The sequence below is a fragment of the Stegastes partitus genome, unplaced genomic scaffold (assembly GCF_000690725.1).
Source record: "Stegastes partitus isolate 25-593 unplaced genomic scaffold, Stegastes_partitus-1.0.2 Scaffold3675, whole genome shotgun sequence".
Classification (NCBI taxonomy): domain Eukaryota; kingdom Metazoa; phylum Chordata; class Actinopteri; family Pomacentridae; genus Stegastes; species Stegastes partitus.
This window is the reverse complement of record NW_007581406.1, coordinates 19,262-38,336: the sequence shown is the minus strand read 5'-3', so window position 1 is coordinate 38,336 and position 19,075 is coordinate 19,262. Positions and strand designations below refer to the sequence as shown.

The window sequence follows — 19,075 nt, the reverse complement described above, 5'->3', positions numbered from 1 at the left end:
AAGTTCTTTATTGCATGTTTGAGGGGTTAAAGCATAAATACAAACAACTCAGGGCTTTAAAGGTGTATTATAAACACTTACAAGTGACATTTTATAGCAGTGAAAATATGTCACCAGTGCTATAAAACAATTAAAAACCCTACAGTGTACATCACAGATGGATCGCAACTCAACACTGAAAAATAAGAACAATAATTTCATCTTTTGTGTGCACTGAATATGAGTTTGAATGTGTGTGCCAATTATTGTTTTAATATATTTCAGACCTGTTAGAGGCAGCTGGTGGTCAGTACGAGAGCAGTTAACATACCAGATATTTTGATAGTTCAGTCATATAGTTAAAATATTCATTCAGCATATACTTTAATGTTATTGTCATCCCAAAGGAGCTCTTTGCGCATTTATTTCACAAGGCATGTGCACTGGAGATGGATGAGCATATCTTCTGTACACCATCTAACTTGCAAAGGTGCATTTATTGGTGCAGCATTTCAGTGCTGGACCTTCATCAGGAGAATAATTTGCTGCAAAGCCAGAATCCATTTTCAAACGGGGAGAGGCTCTGACTCCGCCACCAATGAACAAACTCCACATACTTTATTGAGGTATGAAACACCAAAAGGACAAAAAAGAAATGAAAAAAGATTATTTTCATACTATATAGAACATGAGTCAACAATAATACCATGAAAAACACTGATATTGCCACACAATATGTATATAATGTGGGTTCGAAATACTTACGCATTCACAATATGAGCCCAACTTGAAAGTATTCTGAAAATCAACCTGCAATTTGAAGAAATACCCTAAAAACTATACAATACTACTGTATAACATAAACCATTCGTCATTGAGGAGAGAACAGCAGTTATAAAACATCAAAATAATGCAATTGCTACAAACCCAAAGCTGGTGTGTTCCATTCTTTAAAGATTAACATTTGCTCCCTTCCAGAGTACTTTTTTGCAGTTAAAGAAAAAATATATTTTTTGGCATTAATCATTATCTAGAAAGTGTATTTCAACCAGTGTAACTCTGACAGGCAATGCAACACTGTGCACACTGAGAAAACACAGAGCACGCCTTTCCTCAGCGCACAGGACTACATTTCCCATGATGCCTGTGGGCGTCGATGGGCCGGATACGCTGCAACACGCTTTGATTCCTCACTCGGGCTTTTTCTGTGAACTGTGGCAAACAAGTTGCAATTTGAGCTGCAGAAAGGAGCTGCCGCTGATCGGTAGGCAAAAACTATTTTTAAGCAGCGAGCTGGAGAGAAATAGGAATATGCGCAAAGAGATAATTATAGCGCACACGGACTGCGGGTTATTTTTCTTCCGTTAACTTTCTCGCACCACCCACCGAGGCGCAAAAACAACAACGGCTCTCTGCATGCATCTGATCGACGTATGTAGAAGTTGTGGTCACTTTCTGTTCTTTAGCACGGCTCCATGGTGACTGCTGTGGACACTTTAGAAATGCTTGTTTGTAGTTGGTGTAGTTTATGTAAAGAATAAAATGACAACGTTAAAGATCGTCAGTGGTAGAAGGTGTTTTTTACAAACTGTACTCAAGTAAAAGTACAAAAACGACACTGTAAAAGTACTCTGTTTAAGGTACTGCACTGAAAACGTTAGTTATTATCATAAAAATGTACTTAAGTGACAAGTCAAAGCTTCCAATGCATGAAAAGTCCCATATGACTGGTAAATAACATCTACTCTTATAATTTGTGCTAAAAGTGTAATATTTAATATATTGTCTATTACACAAGTCTATTATTATGAGTCATGCATTTATTTAAAAGCAGAATTTCACTGATGTAGCTCACTGAATTGATCATTTTGAATTATTTGGTATCTAATGTATATTTTAATTATTAATTATTCTGCTGTTTTTTTCCTACATGAATCGATTGATTGTAAATACTCTGAAGATCGTGAGAACTATCTTCATGACAATGATAAATGTACTTGTATTAAACTGGTAGTTTACTGTATAACAGAATAGTTTATATTTTTTTGTGTAGTAAGTAATTAGTATTTAAACCTTCTAGTTTAATTTAGTGGAGTAAAAAGCACAATATTTGCTTTTGAAATGTGGTGGACTAGAAGTACAAAGGTACAAAACACACACAAAAAGTGCCTCAAGTTTGAACTTTCTCCATGAGTAAATGTACTAAGTTACATTCCACCGCTGTAGATCATCACTTTATATAATTGCTGTCCCGTAACATTTTGCCATGTACACACACATTGGAGATTATTAGCCGAAGACATCACCGTAGTCAGCATTAGTGCAACAAGCCACACACACACACACACTCTTTTGGAGGAAGTGAGACTTTCTCAAACAGCTGTTATGACTCAGCACTTTTGTGTTTATTTTTCTGCATGTCAGGATAGATAGGGAATCGGCTGAAGTGGCAGATATGAACTCACCCTGATCATAGCACAAACAAAGAAATGCCTCCGTCTGAGAGTTTTCTCTTCTTTGTCCTTTAGTGAGAAAAAGGCCACTGTATGTGTTTTATAATCTTTTCTTTTTTTTCCCCTATGAAGTAATTGTGATTTGAGCTGAAACAGTTAGATAACATAATATAATAATTGATTCTATAATTAGATTATGTGTTTCGATTATATAATAGATAATTGATTTCTTGAGGGACAGAAAACTAATTGACACTTTTGACAATGGATTAAAATTGTTGGTCAGTACTTGTCACTGTTGCAGATTTTTGTTTTAAACCAAACTAAACAACAAAAAGCTTTGTAGGCAGCTGTCTTTCTACTTACAGCCGTGAATATTAATTAAGCGAAAATCTCTGTGTTTTATGGTAGTGCCTTGATCAGAACTTCCAGCACAAACATCAGATTTCCTGCAACAATGAACATTATCATTGATGTGATACATGTAAAATCATGGATTGCCAGGGGTTAAGTTCTTGCATCTGTCCTTGCACTTTTTTTTTTTCCAATTAAAAACAAATTGGAATAGGTCTAATTTACAGTAAATCATCATCTGACTTTCATGCTTAATTTTTCTACTTGAGTCCAGCGGCCTAAGCGGATCTCCAAGGAACCAACAGTTAGTTCTCTGTTAATTAATGATGGGCTTATGTTATCACTCCTGTTGTTGGGGGAAATCTATACTAAGGGTGGTTGAACACAGAATTAGTCAATTAGATTGCTAATTAATAGCCGGCATTTTTTATTATCGACCTCTGCTGCCGGGCCAGAGCATGAGGGTCAATTGCAGTAAGGACTAGTCAGCAAACAGGGAAGTTGGAGAGGACTTAACTCCTCTGGTTCTGCTGTGCATTCTAATCAGATCTATTCTGATTACCTAAAGCCACATTAACTAACATCAACCAGTTAATTACCCACAAGGGTTTCTTCTGTGTCCTTGCTGGGAGGTACAGTGAGTTCAATATGGATCTTTGTCTTTGCAGTTTTTGTCTGATTTGTTGCCACTGTTGTCAAACTGGAGTAGAATGATTGAGGTTGCTTCCAGTTGGTTAGTCAGGCTTGATAAAGCACAACGTTTAGTATTCTTTCCTTTCCTTCCTGGCATTGGCAGAGGTTTAAGGCCAAAATCCCCTTTTCTGCTTCTCTACTCCTTACATACCAATGAGTCTTCTTTTCAATTGAACTCATATGTTAGAATTACTGCTGGGAACATCCACTTTATCTTTTTATGGGTAATTGGCAGTAGATTTGTTTTGTTAAATCTCAAACACATCTTTAAAGTTTACATCCTGACAGCGTAATACCTTTAAGTGCTGTGAAATCACTTTGTTCAGCAATGCAGAGCATGTAAGACAATGCTAGAAATGTAATGGAGGCTTTGAGCTGACAGGGAAACAAGAAAGACTGAGAGCACATCTCGGGCGCTCATCTGGCTCGGGCGGCTTTCCTGCATGTCTGATAGTTAAATCAATATACTGACTATTCACAACTGGTATGCAAAAATAAGATGAATGGACTGTGCACAGGCTCATTAGACAATCACATTATTTTGAACACCCTTCTATAATCCTTATGAAAAATGCATATATTTTGTGGAAACCTCATCTCTGACTTTCCATTCTCATTCTAATGACAGGTTTGGCAAACAGATGTGACAAGAGGGCCCGAGTCCAACAAAAGAGTTTCCCTGCAAAACATTTTGATGATCTGTGCAACATCCACTCTCGTATTTGCCAACATCGCAAGCCATGTACCAAGTAGTACCAGGAGGAGCGGGGGGCACAATTACAGATGTTATCCCCAAGCAGAAACACAGCAAGGACACTCGACCCTTAGTTGGAGCTGGAGTAATCGGCCTGGTGCTGGTGATTGCAGCTGTGACTGCATGGTGTTATTACATAGCCTCTCTACGCAAAGCTGAGCTGCTTAAGACGCAGCTGCTGGATCTGAATAAAGATGGCTACATTATCCGCAACCAGGGAGGATCTATTGTTTTCAGAATGGATTTCAGGTTGGTATTCTTAGTTGGTTATTGAAATTTGATTTATGTGTTTGGATAAAAAAAAAAATCAGATACATCAGAAATAATGTAAAATGTACAATGTGCAAATACTTATTTGAAGTTTTTCTTAAACCTTGTTGTCATTTATTTGAAATGTATGATTTGTGTCAAGAGAGAATGCATGGAAATGTTATTATTTTTAAATCTTGGCAGATCGGGGACCCTTGATTTGGATTCCTGCTCCAAAGAAGGGGAGATTTTAAGCTGTGGACACACCACTGATAGAAAACTAAACTTCTTCATTGAGACAGTGCGACCCAAGGACACTGTGCAGTGCTACCGTGTGCGCTGGGAGGAACTGGTTCCTGACATTCCTGTTGAGCATGCCATGACTTACAAGTTTGCTCACTGGTATGGCGGTGCTGTGTCAGCAATTCAGCACTGGCCTATTTCTATTTCTGGCCAGCAGGCTCCCAAACCGTTTGTTACGAGTGATATCTACTCAAACCGCAATGAATTTGGTGGAATTTTGGAGAGTTACTGGCTTTCATCCAATGCTACTGCCATCAAGATCAATAATTCCGTGCCCTTCCACTTGGGCTGGAACGACACAGAGAAGACCATGTCCTTCCAGGCACGATACAGTGATAGTCCCTTCAAGCCAAACCCAGGAGAGGCACCATGTGCAGAACTTAGCTACAGAGTTTGTGTGGGCTTAGACGTGACATCCATACACAAGTACATGGTTCGTAGATACTTCAACAAACCAAACAAAGTGCCTGCCAAAGTTATGTTCCGTCATCCAATTTGGTCGACTTGGGCATTACATAAAACTGACATTGACCAAGAGAAGGTCTTGGCTTATGCCTCCAACATCCGCAAACATAATTTTAACTGTAGCCACCTGGAACTAGACGACAGATACACCAGCCGCTACGGGGAATTTGAGTTTGACAGCATAAAATTCCCAAATGCGTCGGCCATGTTCCAAAAGCTCAAATCAGATGGATTTCTGGTGTCTCTCTGGATTCATCCTTTTGTTAACTATGATTCAGAAAACTTCCATACCTGTGTACAGAGGGGTTTATTCGTCCGAGAGCCCACAGGTCGACTGCCGGCCTTGGTACGTTGGTGGAATGGCATCGGTGGCATTTTGGACTTCACAAACCCAGAAGCCCGGGACTGGTTTTCCTCTCAGCTACGTTCACTGCGCTCCAGATATGGGGTGTCCTCTTTTAAATTTGATGCAGGGGAAACCAATTACTTACCTTGGAAATTTAGTACTCGGACTCCCATTCGGGACCCAAGTTTTTTCACAAGACGTTACACGGAGATGGCTATTCCCTACAATGATCGAGCTGAGCTGCGCAGTGGTTATCAGTCTCAGAACATATCCTGCTTCTTCAGACCAATTGACAGAGACTCTGTGTGGGGCTATGAGTTGGGTCTCAAATCTCTAATTCCCACAGTGCTCACCATCAGCATTCTGGGCTACCAGTTCATTCTACCAGACATGATCGGAGGGAATGCCTATTTGAACCGCACTGATGGAAACCGTGTATTACCTGATCGAGAACTCTATATCCGCTGGTTGGAGCTGTCAGCCTTCATGCCTTCCATGCAGTTTTCTATTCCACCATGGGAATACGACAACGAGGTTGTTGAAATTGCTCGGAAATACACAGCCCTCCACGAAAGTATTGTGGCGCCACGGGTCCTAGAGCTGGCTGGCGAGGTGCTGGACACCGGAGACCCAATCATACGTCCCCTGTGGTGGATTGCCACAGGTGATGAGACGGCCTATAAAATCGACTCCCAGTTCCTGATTGGGGATGACCTCATGGTAGCCCCAGTTTTAGAGCCTGGAAAGCAAGAGCGTGACATCTACCTCCCTGCTGGCCGATGGAGGAGCTACAAGGGGGAGAGATTTGATATCAAGGAGCCACTGCATCTCACAGACTATCCTGTGGACTTGGATGAAATAGCCTACTTTGTTTGGGTGTAGCAAGAAGGAAATGACAGAACTGATCAGCCTATGCTCAGATTTGCTTGTGAAGCAAATGTCACAAGTTTATCTTTTGTGGTTGATGGGAGAGACGTTGTAATGAAAAGGTTCATATTGCAACAGCTTTGCTGCAACAAAATATATAATTTTTTAAACTACATTTAAATTTTAACACCACATTACTTAACAAATATGGATCTGTGTTACTCAAAAACGCTCAAAACCTCGTCTTAATTTTTCATTTCATTTTTCAATTTCATTTACACAAATGAATGTAACATCGTCTTTGGCATTTTGCGCTTTAATAAAAGATATCTAAGGCTCCTTTAAAATAAGGCTGCTTAATAAGCTACTTGCTATATCAGTAAGGCTGAGTGTGTCCTAACGGTATGTTTTAAAGCTAATCATTGAAGCATTTTTTATTTGTTAAAATTTTAAAATAATTGTATGTGTCAGAAATTACTCAGTATTGCTTTAAAAGTCGTACGAGTTGTGCATTTGACACATTTGTTAAAAAGGGAATATACAAACTGTGAATTGAATGAGGCATAATTGCCACTTTATGCCATAAAGCTGTTGTATCTTTGAGTCTCACAGCACTTTGAAATTCAGCTTAAGCCAAACAGACTGTCGTGGGAGGACAAGTGAGGGCATGTCATTCTTGTCATTTAGCAGATTGTACGCTACATAATAACTGGAGAAATCCTACTTTCCTGTGACATTAATGACTTTTCAGAAAGTTTTTATGCTTCACTTATCAGGATGACTGCTTGAGGTTTAATCATTACAAACTGCACATGCACTCGTTCGTGTAACACGGTGTCATGTAACTACTCTTTGCCCAAAACAAGGTGCCTTTTATTAGGCTCTAAATATTTTATGCCCTTCCTCAGGTAACTGTTTTCTCAGGCTGGAGTGTGTTTGAAGTGTCTGGTAGCTATTTTAAGGCGCTTTGCTGATTCTGAATGTAGAATAACAACAAATACTACAATGTCTAACACAGTGATTACCACATCCAAAATAATGAGAATTTCTGTAGTATTTAAAAAAAAAAAAAAAGAAGTTAATTTCAGAAACATGATACCATAAGTGATAAGTGCTACTTTATGTTTGTCGTGTGCATTGTCAACTTACCATCATGTACTTGTCCCTTTAAAAGGTACGGCTTTTTGTTAATGTGAATATTTTAACTGCAGTGACGTCTCTAAGAGCCATTTGCTAATAACAACTGCCACGTATTGTGTTTGATGTATTTATGCTTTTTTTTTTTATTATTATTATTATTGTTAGTGAATATTATCGAAGCGTTTTGGCGAGATGACTCTACGGGGTCAGTGGGTTGTACCGCAAATGCTGCAGGACACGATATCCTGTGTTCTTCAGACATGCTATTTTCCTTGAAATCTCCACTATGTTTTTTTTTTCTTTTTCTTCACAGTTCTACATCAAAGTATATCACATAAAATCATGTATCTTATTATCCAGAGATGAAACAGTTATTGATCTTTTCATAGGGGTAGAGCAGCAAGCATCTTCCACTGACTGGCACCCCACAAAGTATATCCAAGAAGCCAAGAATAATATTAGTATCATGGGTCAACTTCATTTGTGTTACAAGTTTTAGAGCAGATTTTTACAAAATATTTTTGACAAGATTAAAAAGATTCTGAATCTTTCATAAAAATGAATAAATGCATAAATTATTAGGTTTAATGGTGTCCGTCTTTGACCTTCGTGGTTCTCGTGATAGCTCTTCTACAAACTGATGGGTTTTGAAGCTGCACTGACAAAGATTGTGTGTCTTTTGAAATGAGGCTAAAACAATGTCCATGTGCTTGTTGTGCAATTGCGCCCATTTACAATATATTTTCTGTTTCCTGCTTATGATCCATCATTCAGCCGCATGCTGACTTGTGCCTTGACATGGGGCTTCTCTGTTGACCTCAGTGTGTTTTGTTTGGGCCTTTTGACACAGTTGCATCACAGCTACACTATTTATAGCAGTCCTCACTTAGCATCTGGGCCAGGCCAATCTCTGAGGCTATTTCTGTCTCAGACGGTCTTGCTTTATGACAAGACTGAGAGGCTGTATCTTGGACTAAAGGCTTTTTTTTTTTTGCTTCTGGCTTTTTTGACCCAGTGTGTGCAGTTTGTTGTTGTAACTGATAATTGGCATCATTTGCATGTGACTAAGAGACTTCATTAATTTCAAAGTGAATATTTGATGTCACTTTGTATGAATGTATTAAAAGAAATCAAGCTTGACTTTTGTTCGCTTGCGAGCATTTTTGTGATGCTTAATTTGCATGGATCAAACAATAATCTTTGTCTGAAAGTAAACATTTAATTGCTACATTTGCCACCTTGACTAACATTGCCAAACAACTGGTGTTAAATCCTCTAAGAATGCTAAAAGTGTGACTGTATGTCAGAATATGCGTTTGACACGCACTAAAAAATAAAGTAAAACAACTAAATACAAGAATACAAGATAAATGGGTGGGAAATTTAGGTCAGTAAGCTGATCATGCAATCAGTGGGCCAGTAACAACCTATAACCTTTTATGAGTCGGCAATATATGAAAACTAATGTGCCAATCAGTTCAGTATCGAAAGAGACACCCTTGAGGGACTTCTTCAACTTTTTGATGCCTGGCTCATCATGGGGCAATAATGACAAGGTGATGAAACAATTGTGCAGGTTATTTGGAGGCTGTGTTCGGATCAATAAATCATCTGGTGGTTCATGGTGTGAGGCCAGAGAGCAAGTGATATAAAAGTGTATGACTAGACATCAAGAATAAGAAAGATAAACTTGCTACAGTTAGAGATAGTAGCAAGAATATTTATTACAATTACAGCATTAAACATGGTTGCTCTTTCTGAGTTCAAACACTCTGGCATCTCCATCCCTCGTAGCCATAGTCGATCTTTCATATGTTTGGGGAATTTATTCCATTTCACAACAGCGGGATATGCTTCTGAACTACTTCACTTTATTTGCCAATGTCTCATCTGTCTTCAAAATTGATCTGGACTTGCAGCCTGTGCGGGGAGGACATACATTCATTGATTAGCTGTCTGTGTGTTGCTTGGATCAATATTATTTGTCGGTGTGCTTTCTGCAATCATATTGTTTGGTTCTGCCCATCTTTTCATAGACTGAACAAATAATTTATGTAAGATCTGTAGGAGCTTTAGTGTATGATCTGGGAGATTTCTGGGAGAAGGACTGAAAAAGAGAGAGAAGGATGATTACATGTCAAAACAACAGTGGCTTGATAAACTATATACTCCAGCATACGGAAGCATACCTTTTACTATTTCCTCAACAATATTAATTTGTTCTGTTAAATAAAAGAACAATCTACTTATTTACCTGCTGTTTATAGCAACAGGACTAGTGTTTCACTTACGTAAAAGGTCAGAGCATGAAAAAATAAAATAAATCACAGGTTCATACTTCAAACAGCTGATATTCAAATCTTCCAAGATATTAAAAATTAAACAATGACGTGCGAAATCTGTGGTTTGTTCAGGCCATGTGGTGCTGCAGCCGCCCAGAAGGGTGCAGTGTAGCTTCATTGATGAGTTCTTTTGCTGACATGTCAGTGGACCACGGTCCAGATGTTGCACACACACACACACACACACACAACAAGCAGGACACAAAATTGGCAGAGCGCTTCCCCCCCCTTCCTTCTCCACCTGTGAGCCCACCTGTGTGTCCATCTGCAGAGGAGAGACACCAGTTGTTCTGATTAGGAGCCAGTGTGTCTCAAGTACCTTCCTATATCCTCAATGAGAAACTTCAGTGAGGCTGACTGCTGTCTGTCCCACACAGTAAGACGGACACACACACACACACACATATATATATATTTATTTATATAGAGAGTGGTGCTCCGAACAACAAACTCAGAAAAGAAAAGAAATAATTATTGAAAGATGGTTAAAAAAAAACAAAAAAACAGATGACTTACTTTGGTTAATATCCCCAGCTGTTAGGAAAATCTGGCGACACTGACATTATGTCAAAAATATGTAAAATCCAAACAGAGCAAATGGCCATTCTGTTTTCTGCAATGTGTATTTTTGTTGTAATGTTTTTTTTTTTTTCTTGTGCAGCAAAATTCAGTTAGACTTGTACTAACAATTGCCCCAAATAAGCAAATTAATTAAACATATATACATAATTTACGGAAAAAGCTGATTTCTGAACAAGATCCTCTGCTCGCTGAAACAAATGTAGACGAACGTACTTTATTAGAATTGCTAGATCACCCATAGAAGCCGAACTGAAGGGGTGACAAACAATGACGAATAAGCTTCACTTTTATTAAAAAAAAAAAAAAAAAAAAAAGCTTTCTGGCTCCTTGGAGCTAAATGTGGAATGAGCATTTATTGTAGATGACCACAGGGGAAATAAAACCTCATGGCCATCTCTTGTGTGAAGTGAGAATCTTTGTCCTTAACCCAAGATTTTCACTCCGTAACTAGAATGACCTCGCATCTGGTGTTGCCACGGCTTGTCTGACAGGAATATGTCTGTCCTCGCTAGGTAACAAATGAACCCAACACCCCAGAGAATGATCCCGCATCTGTTTATCTTTTTCGCCTGTCTGTTCGGTGCGCTGCATCAGGCTGACACTCTTCTGCAGCCTTTGTGGATTTCAGAGCAGGCCATTTGTTAAAGTTGGGACTGGGTTGGATAGTATAGTACAGTGTGTATCTGTCTTAATAACTTTAATAAATTAATATCCTTGGTAGTACACTGTTCTTCCTTTTTCTTCAGCTTTCTTTTGTGTTTTTGCATTTAGTATTTTTCTTATGTATGAGCTCATGCTGAACCAATAAGAACTATTCGATAAGTAGCTGTTAAAATATATATTTTTAAAGCAAAATACTCTCATGTTACAGTGACTAAAAGTGAATGTAATGTGGTTTCAGATTGTTGTTTGTACAAAACATGCGATAGGGTGGCATCACCTCGAGCTCCAGGGAATTGTTATGGGGTTTTTCACTACTTTCTGACAATTTGTAGACTAAATGAATAATTAAATAATCAAGAAACTAAGCTGCAAATGATTTTATGATGAAAATAATTGTTAGCTGTCGCCCCAGTGTTGGCTGACTTTGCAGCTGCAATTTGTTGTTGGAAAGTGTCTTGAATCCCGAGTCTGTAATGAATCATAATGTAGCATAGAGTAGTGAAAAGTTAGAAAATGGTGACAGAAACGCAGGCGCGCTTAGATAGTTAAATTAAGGACTTGGGTGAGGACAACAGGCAGGGCACTTCCTCTGTGCCTCGGTGGGGGTAAGAGGTTGAACGAAATGTCAGGCGCTGAAGAACAGATGCATAATTGAAACATTGCGTTGCCGCTGCAGCCGTGCACAAGGTTGTTTGATTGATACTGTTTTAGAACACTCCTGTCCCCTCATGCTCATGGGGTTTACCTGGGGAGAAACCAGGGGAGTGGGAAAGGTGCTTAGGTGGCTCATCTGGGTTTTGGAGGAAAATTGGTGCCATCCATCAAACACTGCATTTAACAAACGCTAACGCAGGCCGGGCCAACAAAGGATTCGTATATAAGGCAGCGAACTGGGAAACATGTGAGGTGCAGGGACTGCTGAGGGTCTATCAATCAGCCAGTCAGCTCCTTTATTTAACAAGCGAGGGCCACAGACCCCGAGGGCCACACTCCATATTCTGGCTGGTTGGGCATGCAGTCTTCCCCTGTAAAAGGAAGGAAAAAAAGGGGAAGAGCGGGATGACGGCAGGAAGGAAAAGAGGGGCATGGAGGGATTGGGGTTTGGGGGGGCGGTGATGGAGGTGCAGAAGGGTTTGGCCCGTGTCCCCTGGCGTGCCGGTGCGCTTCATCTTCTCAGTGCAAGGGCCTGGAACTGCTGCTTGATGGGATTTTCAGCCCTGTGGCCTCCGCTGTCCCAGCATCCATCTGGAGGGCTGCCGTGTGCACAGCGGAGAGCCAGCCACTCAGCGACACAGCCATAAAGAACAACCCGTAGGCCAGCCAATGCCACTGATCTGAGGCTCGCAGCTCTGTTCAGTGGACAGGCCAACACTCAGTGGCACACATTCCTGTCAGGGACACAGGCTGATCCCTAAGCTACTGTGTGCTCAGTGTAACAGAAGACACGCTCTGAGAGACAGCCCACATCCAACCACTGACTCCTTCAAAGCTTAGAAAATTGGAATGGAACAAGGACTTCACTATTCAGCATCCTTAATGGCGTGGACAGGACTATCTCCCCTCTCTCTCATTTTATCTCTCTCACTGAAATAGCATATATACACTTATCCTATGCTTTTGCAATGTGAGGTTCTTGACTTTCTTTATAAACGTACAGTGCATTTCAGTTTCTGATTTAGCAACAGCACAGAAATTGTATTGGCACCTTGCAGATTATGCAAATGTATACACAGTGGTCACACAGATTTCTGAAAGGTTGGCCGTAATAAAACCTTGCCTGAGAACAATGCTTCTTTTGCATGTTCAATAAGGCGCTGAATCCATTTCTATAGAATAGTTGAGTTTAATACTACACCGCACAGCATCCAGAACAATACACGGTGATACATAATTGAAAATCAAGACCAAATATGCAAAGACAATCATTACTGCCTCTCATTATTGGATCCAATTTATGTATGCCCCAGGGAACGAAGTAGCAAATAATGGATTGGTGTTGTGGAGAGCCGAGTTACTGTACGCACCATATTGGGGTTGAACATGCACGAGATTCCGACCTGATACAACTGAAACTAGTGTGGAAAGTTTGGATTGAAAATGTTTTTGTTTCTCCTCAGGGCTACACAGCATCATTAGCATATTTTTTCCCTCCTGACGACTGTAAATTCAGTGAATGTAGCCCTGTGGTGGGTAAGGTGGGCAGACGGCAGACTGTATAAATAAACAGAGTCTGTCTGAGGGCAGCACTGTGGCCCCCACCTGCCCACCATCAATCAATATTACAGCGGCCACTGGCAGCCCAATCGCCCTTTTATAGGCCTGTGAAATGATCAAACATCTGCTCATAACCATGCTTCATATATAGATGGATCACACATACAATATCAAATCCTACAACGAGATGTAACAATGCCAATACAGTACATTTATCCAAAATGTATGTACAGTGAGGTGTGCGTATAGCTTTTAGACAGAACTCATCAATAACCAAATTAGTGAGCTTTTCAAGGCTCCCCAAATAGTGACGATCAATAAAGTCTTCTTTTTTTATGTGCCCAAGCGAAAGCGCAGCTCAGTGTCAACTCTTTCTTTGTTTACTGTTTAAAAGTCGGCCATGTTGATGGAAGCTCAGTGAACATGATAAAAGTTGAGGCCAGTAACTAGTTTGGCAGCTGTAGTAGACAAAGGTTGCCGAGGCCTGGTCCATGGAGAGGAGGAATGAATCCAAGTGGTCCAAGGTTAATGGTGGCTTGGAACAAAATGGATTCAGTGCCAGGGGCGTGCTGACAGGTGATTTGACATGAATGAAGGTGGGCCATCAATCTCCCGTTGGCCCCTCTGACCCTCCCCCGCCCTGCCATAGCAGCTAGGGGGCGCCAGGTGTCATGGTGCCCTGACCTGTACAGGCCTCCAGATAGCCCACCTGCTGTCTGCCTAAAGCTCCCCCTACGGCTAGAAGAGACTCCCATCACTTCACGCTTGGCTGGCATAATGAAACTGTGATTGGAAGATAGTGAACTGTGACAGGCAGTAGTAGACTCAAAGTCTTCTAGCCAAATTCAAACCTCTCACTCCAGGTTTCCTTTTACAGCCCTCTCTTCTCTTGAATAGGTCTGACAATTTAATGGTGCAAAAATGATAATCTGCCAGCCTATCTTTAATATGCTTTCATACGCCGCGTGGCTATTGTCTCGTGTACTGTAGAATAAAAGGATTTAGTAACTCGCTCAACCCGAGGAGAAATACAGGTAAAGTACGCTGAGGCAAAAACTACTTTGTGTAGTATGATTGTCATTAAATGCATGTGTGTACGCGCTCCCAACCCCCACCCCCCCAACACCCCCATTGCAAAGTCCACCCCAGGCAGGTTCGGCTTCACGTTTAAACCTGACATAAATTCCCTGTCACAAATCCCAGGGGCAGCCAGGCTTGTAGGCACAAAAGCAAATATTTCCGTTCCTGATCATGGCCAATCCCTTTTAACATCCACACCCACAGACCACCCTCCTCCCCACCCTCCTCTGAACCTACCCTAGCACCGCAAGCCAGCCATTTGTCACAAAGTAATTATAGAATTATCGATTGGCAAGCAATTAACACCTTTCTTCTCTTTTTCCACCCTCCTCCGGTCCCCCCCCCACCCACCCACCCCAACCTCATCCACCCCATCCTTTAATTTGAACTCGTAGAGAAAAAAGAATAAGAAGTGGGGGAAAAAAGCCGTAGGAGCAACACATTTAATCCTGCTGGCATTTCCTAGTTCTCCTCAAATTAATAGGGTGACGGGGACAAAACAGCTTTTCTCTTTCTTCCTCCGTTTCCTGTGTTATTTTCTCTCCTTGTCTTGCCGGCTGATCTATCTTTAACAGAGAGGGAGCTGCTTAGAGTACAGCCAAACACTTTATTCAAGCTGGGATGAATGAATATGCCATTAAACCTTATTTCAGAAAGAGCACTACATGCTTCATAACAACCACACGGCTCCTGATATGATAGCAATGTCACTGCTGCCGAACTCTCACAGGGAAAAATACCTCGCCAGTAGTGACTGCTCTTTTCATTTTTGGCAGCCTTTAAATTTACCTCTTTTCTGTGCCCTGTTTTCCAGCTGCCACTGGTAGTAGTGGTCCAGATGGACGTACAGGGGAACAGTGTTAGAACCTCCGGCTGGCAGGTGTCGGAGTCAGGATGGATGTCATGGAACATCACCTTAGTAACATATGGATGGGGACAGAAGAGTTGATTCCCCTTCTGGCAAGTTCGATCTTCTCTTTCTGTTTACCAGCCTCTTTCTCCACTGCGTGTCTCTCTCTCCCCTAGCTTTCACATCACACTGGACAAGTCCACTAAAAGAGTTTTATAGCTTATGTCTCCTTACTCGCTCACATACGAAGAGATTTTGTTGCATCCGAAATGGAGCATAATCTGTATTCTTAAACTGTGGACCCAAAGTGGGTCACAGCTCTACTTTTAGGGTGTTCCCACAAAGTAAAAGTACCAATAAATATTAATGAGTCTGTATCGTAGGATGAGAGACTAAATTTCTAATTTGGGGTTCTGCACTGAAAAAAGAACCCCTGAGTTACACCATTTAATTTCCCTCCGCTTTCCCCGAGTCGTGGGCGGGGTTGGGGGTTGGTGGATGGGGAGGAGGGGGGGTGTAAAGCTACTTCAAAATTGCAATTCGTGTCATCACACCAGCGTGTTATTTTTTTCCTGTGGGAAGCAGATGAGATAGGGCTGCCGTTCTCATCACAGCAGCGATGACAGAATTAGTCATATTGATCAAAAAATGATAACAAAGCTAATTTTCTCACTGAAAATACAGGGAGGTAAACGGAATAGGAGCTAATTTAGGTACGATCAGAGCGATGCATTTCTCACTTCACAGCTATACGGACTACGTTGGGTGATTCGCTGTGGCTGCAGAAAAACATTTAACGTTTCAATAGTCTGGCATTTGGCACTTTTATGCGCATTAAGAAAGTAAACATTAGAAAATACTGGCAACTGTAGCACACTTGATTTTACACAACACTCTCTTCCTCCCTCAAAATACCGCTAACCTAATGCGAGTGGCATTAATTTGACAGCAATTTAGGAACAATTTGAAGCCATTTAGGGACCTTTTTCTTTCATCCTGTAGTGTTGATCAATAATTCCCCTCAGGATGTTATTCAAACACACATACAGCAATATTCCTTCCTGAAAAACATTGTGATATTGACCTGTTTTTCCTTCCCTGCAGCGCTTCTTATTTTCTCAAAGAAGGGGCAGCCCAGGAGACAGACATTGTTGTGGCTCTCTGCACTATGCAGGTTTTCAGGCTTTTATGGCTCAAACACTGTGGCTTTCTGGCACACTTTCTTCAAAGTCTGCTTATATCTCTGGAATGCTTTCGGTACGGTTGACATTTAAGATAGTTTTGAGTTCTGTTTGTATGTGTTTTATCCGAGCTTGTTTGCCCACTTACACTTGTCTCGAAATGAGTTACAACTTTTGGGAATTAACTGAAATGTTAAAAGACCCCCTCTGGTGAAAATCAACTTTTTTTTTATTATCGTGTTAACAACGCATGTGATTGTTTTTAATATGCTGGAAGAAATAGCACAAGCAAAAATTAGCAGTCAACACTATGGCTTAGCATTTCCACTCTGAAACCACAGTGTACCGATGACATTCTCAAAAACGTGCATTCAGACATACAAATTTGCAAGGTTGGACTTTCTGTATTCTTATTATTCTGCAGAATCAGTTTCCAGTTTGAACACTTACGGTGTAGATACTCCAGTACTATAGCTTACCATTGTGTAGCTTTCACTAGTCGTGCTGTTTAAACTGACTCATAGATGATCCGGTGTGCTTGAGCTGCAGAGTGGAGAGGGATAAGTAGCAATCGAGGAGGGGAAAAGATCCTTTTCAGCGATAAAGCTTCTAAAAATGTAAGTTTCATACTCAGAGATGAGTTTTTAGGGGTTTACGAGTCATCATCGTCGTCTCATCCTCATTTTATATGATAGAAGTTAATGCACTGGAAGGATTCAAAACTAAATACAGACTCTGACAAATTATAATCACAAATTTAATTCAATGTAGTAACTTTCCATGTGGTCAAACAACAAGACTCTGGAATTGGAAATCAGAAAAAAATAAAACAATAAAGCCCATCTAGAATCAAGAATCGATAGTCATCCACAGTATCATCTGTACTTCAGTACAAGTTTTGTTAACTTTACTAAAGCTACACAAAGAAAATAACCATATTTGTTTACTCTTAAATATGTCAATTTTGTGCTTACGGCTTGCTGCACTGCCCCTAAGTGCCCAAAAAGAAATGAGATACTGTTGGTTAAAGTTGCATTATTTAATGTTTACCATCACAAAGACAGACAAAATACTCCAAGTGTAAGAGCAGGAAAACAATAAGCTCTTTTCACAGCAGACATTATGACGCACAGATGGAACGGATGAGATTAATTTCTCCACTGTTCATGTCGTTTCGTTTGTCACCACTTGTTCAATGCACAGTCACCCTTGTGCTTCAATGCAGTGCCTTTGGGTCCTTCTCCCTAAACTGTGATTGTTGTGGATAAAGAAAATAATAAGCTATACTCATTACCTTAATATTAAAAGCCATTTAGGGTAACAGTTTCTTGCTTCATTCAGAAGAACATATCCACAAATAGTGGGGGCAAGCACTCAAAAATTTTACATTATTAGAAAATGCAAGAAAAAAAAAGGAAGTATCAGAAAAAAAAAATGTGTGCTTGCCCCGTTTACTTGTAAATATTCTCTTTTTTTCAGTCACATTTTTAGTATTGTGGCCATTGCAAATGGCATTCGTGAGTGTACAGGTAGAGATTAACAGATCAATGCAAAAAACATTTGTGTCAAGACGTGCCATTTTACAAAGGACTAATCATCAAGAATATGATCCATATAATAAGTAAAAAATGTGGTCTCCTTCCTTACAAAAATGCTGAAATTTTTCTATTCATATCTAATTAACATGGTCACCTCGGGTCAAAGAAGTCATGTAGTCATTGTAGTGCACTATATACGTACCTGTGATGCTCAGCTTTACCAAATTGCCTTCCACTTACTGCATCAACTTGTACAATTCACCGATGGATGTCTCTCATGTGTCATCAAAGTGTGTCCCAGACATATCGACACTGTGGTGTCACATGAAAGTTGTTGAGGTTACATAGCAGTCATGTGAGAGGTGCAGTCAATGTCCATTCCTGCTTGGTGTTGGGAGGTTTGAGGTACACCTAATTTATCAAGTGGACGGTGGGAATCAAACAGAAGGTACTGGTGCAGGTACTCAATTTCAAGACAACCTCCCCCATCCCCTTTACAGGTAGACAACACAATCTAACAATACCTATTTGCTGTTTGACATGGCCTCTGTTGTAAAATTGATGTTATCATCCAGTGAGCTGATGTGTCTTGAGAAAGCCACCTCCTTGGAGGTTCCTTTAGTCGCTCATGTCACCCACAGTGGCTCAGAACTCCTGCCCTGTATCCTTAAAATGGCAGTGTGCTGACATCATTGCTGATACCGCCACTGGAAATCCATTGCTACTTGTAGGAAAAGAATAAAGGAAACAAGATATCGACCTTCTGAAGCTTAAATTCCACCAGTAGGTTTGAAAGGAGTTTTGCAAAAGTGGCAAAATTATGCCATTTATCAGAGCAACAAACTGTAAAATTGAAAAAAATTGCTAGATTTTCAATTTTCTGATGGTCCTTGTACTTCATCACTCTGTTTCATCAAGAATCTTAGCCAAATCTAGGATCATGATTGTACATCAAAATCACTCTGTGCTAAAAAGAAAACTTCAGACAAAAAAAAACAAAAAATGAAGCTCCATTGAGATTC

General features: G+C 40.4%; 1 protein-coding gene across 2 annotated transcripts; it reads left to right on the top strand.

The window, feature by feature from the left end:
- Positions 1-1,171: 1,171 nt before the first annotated feature.
- On the top strand, positions 1,172-11,250 carry myorg (myogenesis regulating glycosidase). Of its 2 annotated transcripts, none has more exons than XM_008306496.1 (3): positions 1,172-1,243; positions 4,108-4,482; positions 4,687-11,250. In XM_008306496.1, exons 2-3 carry the CDS (start codon positions 4,220-4,222, stop codon positions 6,476-6,478), a joined length of 2,055 nt encoding a protein of 684 aa, XP_008304718.1. In that variant the 5' UTR covers positions 1,172-1,243; positions 4,108-4,219; the 3' UTR covers positions 6,479-11,250. The 2 variants fall into 2 exon arrangements, with proteins under 2 accessions (XP_008304718.1, XP_008304719.1); XM_008306497.1 differs by having other exon boundaries at positions 1,182-1,410.
- The last annotated feature ends 7,825 nt before the right edge of the window (positions 11,251-19,075 follow it).

Excerpts from the sequence above, each read along its gene's own strand:
- myorg (XM_008306496.1), top strand. The coding sequence starts at position 4,220 with ATGTACCAAGTAGTACCAGGAGGAGCGGGGGGCACAATTACAGATGTT. Across the intron at positions 4,483-4,686 it reads GTTTTCAGAATGGATTTCAG|ATCGGGGACCCTTGATTTGG; the intron begins GTTGGTATTCTT and ends AAATCTTGGCAG.